Below are 11,938 nucleotides of genomic sequence, written 5' to 3'. Positions count from 1 at the left end.
AAAAAAAAAAAAAAAAAAAAAAAAAAAAAAAACGAGATTTGTTGTAATATATTGCTGAAATAGTGGACTAATTCATTAATTGCTAATGAATGAATGACTGGAATTTTTACCCTTGCAGCTTTCTTCAACGTAGGGGGAGAAAAACTTTAAAAAATAGTAATTTCTAACAAACCAAACAGTTCTTAAATTAGCAGATAGGTTGATAGCACATTTTGAATATTGACTGAATACAGTTGAGTTTTACTGCGATTGAGTGGCTTGTGTTACCAGACCATAACTTTGTTGCTGTTATTTTTCCATACTGACTAATATAATATACTGAATAATAATACTGAAAAGAAAAAAGGAGCTTGATTTTTTTTTTTTTTTTTTTTAATTCTGCATAAAACAATGGGACCCAAGGAACAAATATTCAATGTTGCTCTGGATAGCAACCACAACTAAGATTTTTACTTGCTTTTATACCATAATGATTTGTTTTCCAAAGATGGGTTGGTCCACCCATCAATCTATATATTTCTGCCTCCTTAATGAAGTGTGGCATTTCAAAATTTGTTTCTCCATGCTTTCTGTGATACCTTTTACTTTTCATATTTTTGCAGACAGATGTCAGTTCTTCATGCACTTATATAAAATCATGCCTTGTTGATATTGAACCTCCATTTAAGAAATGGGTATTTACAAAATAATTAACTGATGATATTCTGGCAAAGACCAGGGTATTGTCATGTTTGTAACATTTGAAAATCAGAAGGCAGCAAGCATCTCAGGTACGGGAAAACCTGCTTCTTGCAGTGACTTGTCTCTGAGTGACAACAGCTCCTGGCTGGCTCTGCTTCACAAGGTTACCACTCAAAGCTCTAGCAACTGTGAGAATGCACTGAACTCCCTTGTTTCAAAAATTAGTAGCAAAATGGAAAAAGGATTACTGTTTACGTGTATTTTGTATTCATACTCCTCAGTTAAATGCTGTCTCCTAATACATACCTGCAAGCTGTCTTGTATTAGACACCAGTCTAATAATGGACCTGTGCACTGGGGCTGTGATGATTCTTATAAACCTTGATCTTGTTTACAGGGTGTTAGCCCAGTTGTTGTATATGGGTATAAAATCTGTATATCAGTATATAAAGCCAAGGACTGCGGTTAGTTTGTGTAGAAGGGGAAGGCATAACTCCTTGGGAGAGCACTGTTCTGCATGCAACCATTTCAGAACAACGCTAACTTGTACCAGACTTGCTCTTCTAACTCAGTGGAATTGCTGAAATGTCCCACTTGTCCTTTTCTCAGGCGCTAAGCTTTCACATTGGTGCCAGTTCTTTGCAGCCTCGCTCTCGTTGGCCTTTTGCTTGACAATGAGTGGTTGCAGTCTCTTCACCAGCTCCTCCCTTTTCTATAATTTGCTGACAGACAAATCTTCCTCTTTCATTCCTGTGTCCACGATGGACATTTCTCCTTCCCTGCTACTCACCTTAACCTTTTCACTGCTAAATCGTATTTCTGGACGGGGCCAGCAGTGAGCTCCTTCCAGGACAGAGGACTGCTACAGACAGTATACCTCAGAAAACCTGCTGTACTGCATGCTCTGCTTTGCTTTGGGTGTGCATTTCAGGGTGTAGAGAGCAGAGCAGAAGCCTCTGGGCACCACACAAACTGTGGCATTAGCTGAACACTGTGACTCAGTGCAGTTGTGGGGCCAGTTGTGATGCCTTAGAGTCACAGTGTCTGCACCTGATGTGAGCAGTCGTGACAGAACTTTACCGCCTTCTGGAAGTTGCAGCAAGAATAAAACTAACTGGAACTGCCAGCAGGATTTCCAGATCACTGCCTGTAAAGGAGTTGGTAAATTTTGTCATTGATTTACTCTCCTTGCAAAGCCAAATTAGGTGTTTTATATGAGCACAGGATGTGGGTAGGGTATGGCCTCCTACTTCTGAGGGCTGGGCATCTGGCTGTGATGCAGATCTTGCTTTGATGTAGATGCAGGGAAATATTTGAGTGCAATTCTAGATTCTGTTTCCCTTTCCTACATATTCTTTTTGATCTCCGTGCATTTTGTTCACATGAAAAGTCACCCCCTCCTTCACATCGTTTGATGAATAGTACATATGAATTATGTCTGCAATGAAATTAAGTAAGGCATACGCAATATTTCTAGAGGAAGTAGTGAAAGACATAGGAAGGAGCTGTTCCAATTGCAGCCTGACAGATGTAGTTCTTTGCACACTCGTGTAAAGTATTTCCAGCAGAGAGTCCATTTGCTCTTCTCTTTCTGTACTGTATCTGTATTTTCACTTCTCTGTTTAAAAGAAGGAAATCTTTATACTTGTTCATTCTCCCCTTTTCCCTATATGATCTGTAGTCATTTTACAGATATGTAATTGTGTTTGCATGTCTGGTAAGTAAAGCTATGTGCAGTATATCTAGCCACTAGACAAGGGACAAATTGAATTTTTTTAAATAACAGTATACATTGTTCTGGAATGCTGTATTCCCAGCAACTGCAGCTTCTTAAGAACAGGGAAGCTGGGGCTGCCCTTCAGCCTGTGAATCCTCAGCTGCTGTTTTTGGCTCCTTTAGAGACACTAGCTGCTGGCAACATTTATGTCAGACCTCTTACATATTCATGTTCACAGCATATGACCACTGTGAATTTGTGTTTTATTCAGCTGTTCATGTTCCTATCTGCAGTAGCAAGTTAGAGGTTTGGAGGAATCCCAGTATTTGGTGAAAGGGAAGTACTGAGTTTTGGCTCATATAATGAGATCTCTTTGGCTCTGTAAAATTTGTCCAGTTGCCAGAAAAGTGTAGCAAATCTTTCCTGTAGATATGTAAGAAGCAACATTGGGCTTATTTATCATATAGAATCATAGAATGGTTTGGGTGGGAAGGGACCTTAAATCTAATTCCAACCCTGTGTCATGGGCAGGGAAACCTCCCACCAGACCAGGTTGCCCGAAGCCCCATCCAGCCTGGCCTTGAACACCTCCAGGGATGGGGCATCCACAGCTTCTCTGGCCAACCTGTTACACTGCCTCACCACCCTCTGAGTAAAGAATTTCTTCCTTATATCTAATCTACACTTACCCTCTTTTAGTTTAAAGCCATTTGTCCTTGTCCTATCACTTAACTCCCTGACAAAGAGTCCCTCCCCAGGAGAGGAACTCTTTTCTGCTGACCCTCTTTAAATACTGTAAGACCTTTATAATGTCTCACTGGAACATTCTCCAGGCTCAACAACCCCAGCCCTACCCACCTGTCTTTTTTGGGAGAGGTGCTCCAGACTTTGGATCATCCTTGTGGCCCAACTCTTGACTCATTCTAATACATCCATGACCTTCTTATGTTGGGGGCCCCAGAGCTGAATGCAGTGCTCCAAGTGGGGTCTCATGAGAGCAGAGTACAGGGGGAGAACTACTTCCCTATGCTTCTTCTGATGATTTACCGAATATACCACTAATACCAGTCATAGGTATTAAATTTTTGAGCTATGGACTGTAAATTGCAGGTAAAATTAAAAAAATGAAGAAAGGAAAGATGTGATCTTAAATGTAATTTGATACTCAAGTCAGATTCCTATAAATCCAAATATCATATAGAATTATTATTAAAAAACAGTAAACTTTTCAAAATCCATCTCCAAATTGTAGCCTTATAAGAGTGGTAGCAAGGTAATCATCATGTGTGAATAAGACCAAAGCATTTGCAGCAGACTTGTAGATTTAGTTAAAGGATATTTGCTTACTTTGTTTTATGTTTTCTCTTTCCATTGGGAGATTGAGGAATTTTTGTTTTAAACCTGGAATCGTTACTTTGGATAACTGATATTCTAAAATCAAATTATCTGAAAGCCTTTTTCCTTTCTTAAACTTGTGTCAGTGGAATATTTCTTGTTGTCAAGAACAATTTTGAATTTTGGTGCTTTATTCTGATATTCTCATGCCTGCATAAGACATCTCAGCATTGAAAGTGATAATATGCCGTTGCACTTGTGTCATTTGAAATCATCAAAGTCTGAGTGGCCCAACATATACGTGTACTGTAACGTGACTGAAACTTTGTTGTGGGCTTACTTTAACCCTTTAACCCTGATTAATAGCTAATTGTTTCCTTAGGCCTTGACTTGAGAAATGTTGCAGTGTCATAACAAACATGAAAGAATAAAAATAACAACTTTATATGTATTTTAAAATACCAAATGAGTTTACAACAGCATCAGCTAATGCTCACTCTAAATTTTCATATATTTATATTAAAACGTTTATTTACACTTTTATCAAGCTGATATAAAATGTTGTTTTGATTTAATGTGTTTTAACAACAGGTAAAATAGTTGAAAATACATTTTTTTTTTCCTCTTGCTTTGAGTCTGATTAGGATGCAATTTATTATTATTATTATTATTTTTAGTACTGTGTTAGAGGAAGAGGGAAATATGGGTAGGTATGATGGGCAGTAGTAATTGTTTTAGTTTCATGTGTGCCTTCGTCTGATTGTGTCACTTATATGTTATCAGCTCAAGATAAATAATGGACTATAAAGTTGATATACACTTTGGAATTGTGCCACATTGCAATTTTAATGCAGTCCCCTCCAAAAACACCAACCTGAAAAGGTAGCTCTGCTGCCTTTTATCTACAGATTGATCACAAAGTGAAAGGATGTTTGCCAGCTATAGGAGAAAAGAGCAATGTTCATAGAAGTTAATATGATCTTTCTCGTTTATGTTCACTATGCATGTTATGCACACTGGAACTTACTCTGGGGAAGGAGAGAAGGCTCACAACCTTAAATTGGGGTGACCTTTCTTTGGAGTAGTTGCAGCTGTCCTCTGTATGATGAGAAACATGATAAACAGATATAACATTGACCTTGCATCTAAGCAGGTATAGAGAGCTTTACAGCCAGGATTCTTGAATTTGGGAGGTTAAAATTAGGTCCTTTGATCCATACTGAGGTGTCCCAACTTACCTTTTACTCCTATTAAGAGAAAGTGAAAAGCACCTTTGAAAAGAAAATTGTTGTACTTCTGTACCTAAATATATGTGTAGATGCTTAGTGTTAGGCTAGAGTGTTTAAAAAATTTGGCTTTCATATTCAAGGTATCATGCATGCACTCTGAAATAGATCCAGAATAGATCCAGGTTTGGTGATCCAGGTACATGCTGTTACAATATGCTTAGAAGAAAGATCATCCCAACTCTTTTCTTACCTCTTGATGGTCATATACTGTTGGATCTAGTGTCAGTCAGTTTGTATGCTCTCAATGACTGTAGCAAGTATATTTGTTAATGCAAAGACTCCAGCATAATGCTTGCTTCATTTCAAAAAGTGATGAGTTTCTGAAGTGGCTATCATAGGAGAGGACAGAGAAGTTGAGTCAAGAAATGAATATCTACACAATCAAATTAAGCTAATGAGGAGACATCTGCATTTTCTTTATTGAGGGCAAGGCTTCATTTCAGCTGAGCATGGTCTGCAGTCTTGCAGCTGGTGAAAGGAGCACTCCTTCTCTCTCTCCATCACCTGCTATGCTCCTAAGAACACCCAACAAGCCAATTCAGGAAGAAAATCCATCAGAGAATTAGCCTAGGAAAAAACAAAAATAGCTATTTTCTTAGGTTAGCTTTACATATGGGCTCACTCGGGAATCAAACAAAAGGGAGCAGGAGTGGTCTTTTTGGTTGCAGCTAACCTTTACCCAGGGTGTGAAACCTCACATGGAGGCATGGCCAGCTTATCTCCTAGAGAGTAGGAAAAGATAATAAATTACAAGGACAGAGATCTGCCTGGGCCATTTTGAAGATTTAAAAGGGAAAATGAATGTAACATCTATCATGCTCTGCTGAAAGGCTGTTGCTTCCCAAGGACTGTGCTGTATAATGAAGAGATTTTCTCTGATGAATATAGCATGGGACACAAAGCTTTGCGTTAAGAAGGGGATCCAGAAAGCTGTCCTTTCAGGTAAGGAGCAAACTGGCTTGTTCAAGGAGTGCTTTAATGTAAGTAGGTTTCAACTGTAGTTTTACTGTCACTGCTTATGTCTTTTTCAACATATTTGTCACATGCTATATATTTTTTATGTTGCATTTATTGGCATTTCACCCCAGCTAGTATCAGGTTCAGTATAATTTTAAAGATAAAAGATATTAACATGACAGCACTCACCCAGTTTTTGGCAAGTCTGTAAGCTAGGATAACCTTACTTATCTATTTGGTAGGCTGGAGAACATGCTAATGGAGCTGCACAGGTTACATGGAAGATTTTGTGAAAACTCTCTGTGAAACTCTGTGAAAACTCTGACATACAACATCATACTATGGCAGATATTTTCATGAGGATATATTTTAACAAGCTTTAAAATTCCCAGTGCTGCAACTCCATCTCACATAGTATTGATCTGTTCATTTAATTTAATCTACAAAATTTGATATGTTAGCTTTGTATTTACAGATTTTCTGCAATTATTTTTTCCAATGAGAAGGATAGAGCATGAATAAAAACATACAGCTGCAAACCCTGAGTATTTAGGGCTCTAGTGGAAGTGTGATCGTGTGTCTGTGTCTGACCCAGAGCAGGTCTATGTTTGGGTGACCTGGTAGTGCACATATCTAGCATCAGTTGTTATGAAACTGAGATTGTCATGGATATGTCCTATCTTGAGAATGTGGTAGCTGTTAAAAAAAATAAATAAGACCTTGTCATTCAAGAAATGCAAAATGTGTTAACAGTGAGAAAGTCTAGGCTGTAGTGAATATCACCTACTCTACGGAAATACAGTTATGGCTTGCTCTCAGTTTAATGATCAAGAAACGAGTGACATGAATATTCTTGTGCTATCTAGTCAAATAGAGGGCAAGTAGGTTTCAGAAACCAAGCTCATCATTTCAATACAGTGCATCTAAAATTCTTAGGCCTAATAATTTTTTATTTTTAAAAATCTCTGACATTTTCAAGAAAAATCTGAAAAGGCTTCTGCTTTCAAAGTGGGATTCTCAGCAGCATTTTGGTCAATTATAGTTGAGTTACTTTTTAAAATTCTAGCTTAGAATTGTGATCCAAAATGCATGTAAGCTGTATATCTTATACTGTAGATGTCTTCATGACCAGGATTTTTGCTTTGATTTTTGTTGTTTCATTTTTATAGAGTAGTGTTGCATTCCTTTATTATAGCATGGTTCAGGTCATGCTTCTTTTCGTTCATCTCAAAGTTATCATCTTTTTTTTTTTTTTTTTTCCAATGTTTGTTACACTTTAATAGAAAACTATAATAGAGCTTGCAGAGAGCTTTTCTTCACACTGAAAACCATGATGCATCTATTGTAATTAACAGTGGAGATGTCATTGTAATTAACAGTGGAGATGTTATATTACAATTATAGTATTGTAATTAACAGTGGAGTACTTTTCTTAGTACTTGTTTTCTGTAGTAATGCATATTGTTTTATACCACATTATTTTAAAGTCTCTGAACCTTACTTTTTACTGCATTAGAACTGGAATGAATCCTTAATGATGTCAGTACTCCATCTTCTGCAGACCTCTGTTGCTAAAATCAAAGAATGGGGCTAATTTGAATTATAAGTACTAAGTTGCTGTGATTTTCCTGGGTTACTTGTTGGATAAGTCATATAATGTTGTTGCATTGGTTTTACCTGATCTATCCTTATCTCCGTGTTGCATCTGTATTAGTCATTTATAAAGAATGGAGACATGGAGATCACAAAATGAGATGTACTAAGTGCTATTATATATTGCTGGTGCACATAGCACTGTGTATGGTCTGTTCCTTTTGCACACAGATGTCTTCTGGTGCTGTTAATGAGACATGGTATAAATTTTAAACTGTTCTCCCATCACTTTTTCCCATCCCTGGGCCTAGTTTTCTCCCCCCTCCAACTGACTCCCCTCCAGCTGACAACTGAGAAGAATCACTGTAGTATTCATGTAGCTGCAAAACAGCTACACACCTTTGCAGATTTACTGCTGCAAGTGCTAGTCTGGAAAAAAGGTATTAAGTCCTGAGAGGACAGAGTTTGAGCAGAGAGTTGGCTCATAAGAAATAATCATACAAGTAGGGCTAAGAAAGACTTCTTTGTGAGGGGGAGAAAGAAATGAAGGAGAGAGGGAGAAAAGAGACTGAGTATGAGGATTGGAAAGATGACTGGAAGAAAAATGAGATACAAGGGGGAGCTCATTTTAGAGGTGAGGCATTTTCACTTGGTTTCAATCATATCAAATCCTCATATGGTGTGCCAACTCCCCTCTCCTTTTATCTTGTCTACTTTTAATACGAATTTATCATGACAATCTATGCTCTCTTTGTAATGTCATTCTCCGTTGAAAAGTCCCAACCTCAGCCATTATGCTATCACTTTCTTTGAGATGAGTGAAGAGAAAGTTGTGCTTTATTATTATTGTGAAAACAAATAGCACCAATGCACATCTGCAGTAGGTATTCATTTATATCAGAAACCTGACTGTACATGGAAGATGAACTGTTCTATTTTCTGTTTGTATTACACTGTTATTGGTGGTAGCTGTATCAGATGACTTTGGTCAGGTCTGGTGTACTGCAGCGTGGTAAAAGATGTTGTCCTCCTCTGGCAGAGATGAAATTTTGAAAAGGTCTTTCTAGTGTTTGCTAATTGTGTGTGGTCAGGTTTCAATATGCAAAATGATTGCAGCATCTTCTTTCCAATCTACATTAAATGCGATTGGAATGCTGAGTTTTGCCACCAGGGAAACAGAAATTTAGGATCACTGTTTTAATCTCTTTTTCAGGTATCCAACTGCCAAAGGAAGACGATGTTTTGGTCCCTGTGATTTCCAGTTCCCCTGTTAAAGACACTGGAGAGAATGTTGATCTTGCTATTGATCAGGAAGAGAAAATGAAAGAGGAACCTTTAACCATCTCAGAACTGGTATACAATCCCAGTGCCAGCTTGCTGCCCACACCGGTTGATGATGAGATTGACATGCTTTTTGATACCTGTCCAAGAGCAGAGAATGAGAAAGATGATACAGATTCATTTGAGGAACTGGATGCAGATGAAAATGCCTTTATGATTGCAGAAGAAGAAGAACTGAAAGAAGCTCGAAGAGCGCTTAGGTGGAGCTATGATTTTCTAATGGGCAACATAGAGGTGAATGCCTTTGTGAAGAGTTTCTCCAGACTTCTGCTTGTAGGCCTTGGACTGTTACTGTTTGTGTTCCCTCTTCTCCTTGTTCTCCTGGAGTCGGACCTTCAGATCTCTTTTCTCCATGAAATCCGTCAGACGCCAGAGTTTCAGCAGTTTCACATTGAGTATTACTGCCCACTTAGGCAGTGGGTAGCTTGCAAAATAAACTTCATTCGTGACATGCTGGGCAGCTTTTAAATTTTAAAGAAATATGACACTACTAAGGGCTATATTCAAAATTTCAGTTAGTGCAGCTTTTCATTATGCCCCTGGGGCCATCAATAGGTAGCTGTCTTCATATTCAGTTCATTACAGACTCCTCAGGCTCTTATGTTTCCTTTACACACATAAATTGCTCCTTTAGTTTCAGGCTTATTCTGTCACCTTTCAGTAACCAAAAAGAAGCTTTATTTTAATTGCATTTCAGATTTTCTGCTCATCTGTTGCATCATACAAGATGGGGTAACAATAAGGTTCATTGTCTTTAACCTTAGAATCCATGACACTAATGAAACTGACAGAAAACCTTTTTTGAATATACTCCTTAGTGCAGCAATCTCTTCTAACCAATGCCTATACAAGCAATGTTTATGCTGGGTTTTTGCTTTTGGTTTGTTTTTCTGTTTGTTTGTTTTTTACATTTTTATGTGTTTAAAATATTTTGGTAAATTTTTAGCAAAAGATAACTTCTGATGTTATTTAATTGTACAGGTTGGTAAGAATAGTGCAGAAGGGCACGTAGGCTATTTTTAGTGTTTTAGCAATTATTTGTTTTTAACCTACTGGCTGGAGAATGAATGAATTCAATATAGCTCTATAAGAGAGACAGTGGTTTGGGAAGTACACAGGAAGTTCACTCAAGTTCTGTAGGGTCTACCTGGGGGAGGTGAAATGACACTGAGTACTCAGAAGAATTTCTGAAAGGCATAGTTGTAAAGCTTGGGGAAGTGAGCAGAACTGAAAGTAATGATCCTTCCTCTTATGTTAGTTTGTCTTACACTTTATCAGTGCTATAGAAAGTCTTTATAAGATAGTCCAAGTATGTTTTGGAAAAGAGTGAGTCTTCAGTCTAAATGTAGATTATTGTACATAACATGGAAGAAGATAATAGTAAGTAGGGGAAAAATAAAAAAGAAAAAAAAAAGCTAAAACCCTACCTAAATCAGTAGGTGAGTGAGTGACCTACTTTTAAAAATGTTAGAGAAGAAAAATGTATTCCTTTTTAAAGCAAAACTTTAGACTGTACAGTTGACATGAAAACGTTCTGACTCACAGTTAAAGGATTAAACACTTCAGCTGATGCATCTTCATCCTTGATGCCCTATATTACTGATCTCCAAGACAACATACTTTCTGTGCGTGCTGATATGCTTCCTTTTACAGATAGCAGCATACTTACCATCTTGCCCGATTAGTATAAGCCCTAATGGGCTAATGCTGTTTCACGTAACATGGTGACGTATATCTAGTTATTCCAGTATTGCATAGAGAATATAATTAAGAAAAAAAAAAAAAAAAAGACTTGTCAATAGCTGAGAGCATTAGAAGGCCCTCAGATGCACCACAGAGCTTCTATCTAAAAAGAGAGTTTTTATTTTTTATGTTTTTTGGTCCCCTGATCTTAGTGCAGATATATCTCGTATTTAAACTAGCGAACTCTGATTTCAGCCTTAGAGTTGTTCTCCTGCTTAGAGAATTATGAACCGGAGGAATATTTGAGGCTGTTTTATTAGAAGTACATTTAACGTATTGTAACCACATCTCTTAATTACTACCAAGTATACTTCTTTACTTCTGATATCAGAGAATTGGTTTTGCTTGTTTTTCTCATGTAAGCCTTTGCAAATATCTAGTTTGACAACCTTTTGAATCTTCTCCAGTTTTTAAAGGATGAAACAGTTACAGGGCTTAAAAGTTGCTTTTCTCAGTTGAAAACTCTTCAATTGCTATTCATTTCCCAAGAAACAAAGGCTAAATTGAACAATTGCCTTTTTCTCTTCACTTTTGCTTTTTCTTGATGTTCTGTTCCACAGAAGAATCATTATTGATTAGATACTTGATGAAGATTTTATCTTGTGCTACTTGCTGTTAAATTATTCTTTCCAAATATAATTCAGCTTAATAGAAATGGATAGTAAACTAGATATTGGGCCTTAACAGGAAATTATTCACTGATACTGTTTTTAAGCAAAGGTGTCAGAAAAGGTGTGAGTGGTGAGGGCTGTGAGAGCTGGTGTCCTGCTGGACTACAGAGACAAGACTCCATGCAGCCTCCTATTAAGTCTGGCAATTATATTAAAAATAATAATAAAAAAGATCCTGTGCTCTAAAATATAATCTTGTCCCTGTAAATTATAGCGCACCAGAAGTAGGAATATTGTTTTGCTTGATTTAACTCTATTGGAAAATGGTTGAGTTGCATGAGAAAATAATCTCAGAGAATGTGCAGTATAGTGAGGTCTTATGTAGGGTTAAATGCAAGAGTATGTGTGCACATGTGCTTGCCTTTACTACCTATATGCATACACTCAGGCCTGGCGTTTTAAAATTCTTCCCTTTCTTCCTAATCTTCCTAGTATTCTCTTGCCTATCAAAGTAATTTAACTGAAAGTCATGATAGTCCGCTAACATAAAGGCCAGGACCACCTAATGCACGCAGAAACATATGGTTGGGCATATTCAGACAAACAGTCTAGCATATGGTTGGGCATATTCAGACAAACAGTCTAGCATATTGTTGGTGAGAATTACAGAG

The 11,938-nt window shown here is 37.5% G+C and overlaps 1 protein-coding gene and 1 long non-coding RNA gene across 4 annotated transcripts in view; one reads left to right on the top strand and one right to left on the bottom strand.

Moving 5' to 3' along the window:
• FRMD3 (FERM domain containing 3) overlaps positions 1 to 10,684 on the top strand; it is a 149,615-nt gene extending 138,931 nt beyond the window's left edge. For all 3 annotated transcript variants that reach the window (XM_035309396.1, XM_035309397.1, XM_035309395.1), the window contains one exon: positions 8,786 to 10,684. In XM_035309396.1, coding sequence (XP_035165287.1) covers positions 8,786 to 9,381 — 596 coding nt within the window. In that variant the 3' untranslated portion in view covers positions 9,382 to 10,684. The remainder of the gene's footprint in view (positions 1 to 8,785) is intronic.
• The window catches only part of LOC118155832, a 13,267-nt gene extending 2,081 nt beyond the window's left edge, over positions 1 to 11,186 (bottom strand). Inside the window, exons 1-2 of the long non-coding RNA XR_004746036.1 lie at positions 11,046 to 11,186; positions 1,449 to 1,460 (exon numbers count right to left, since the gene is read on the bottom strand). This is a non-coding gene — a long non-coding RNA (uncharacterized LOC118155832). The remainder of the gene's footprint in view (positions 1 to 1,448; positions 1,461 to 11,045) is intronic.
• Positions 11,187 to 11,938: the final 752 nt, after the last annotated feature.

Source organism: Oxyura jamaicensis, chromosome Z, assembly GCF_011077185.1.
Source record: "Oxyura jamaicensis isolate SHBP4307 breed ruddy duck chromosome Z, BPBGC_Ojam_1.0, whole genome shotgun sequence".
Lineage (NCBI taxonomy): Eukaryota > Metazoa > Chordata > Aves > Anseriformes > Anatidae > Oxyura > Oxyura jamaicensis.
The sequence above is the reverse complement of the archived record's forward strand: the minus strand, read 5'-3'. Positions and strand labels throughout refer to the sequence as shown.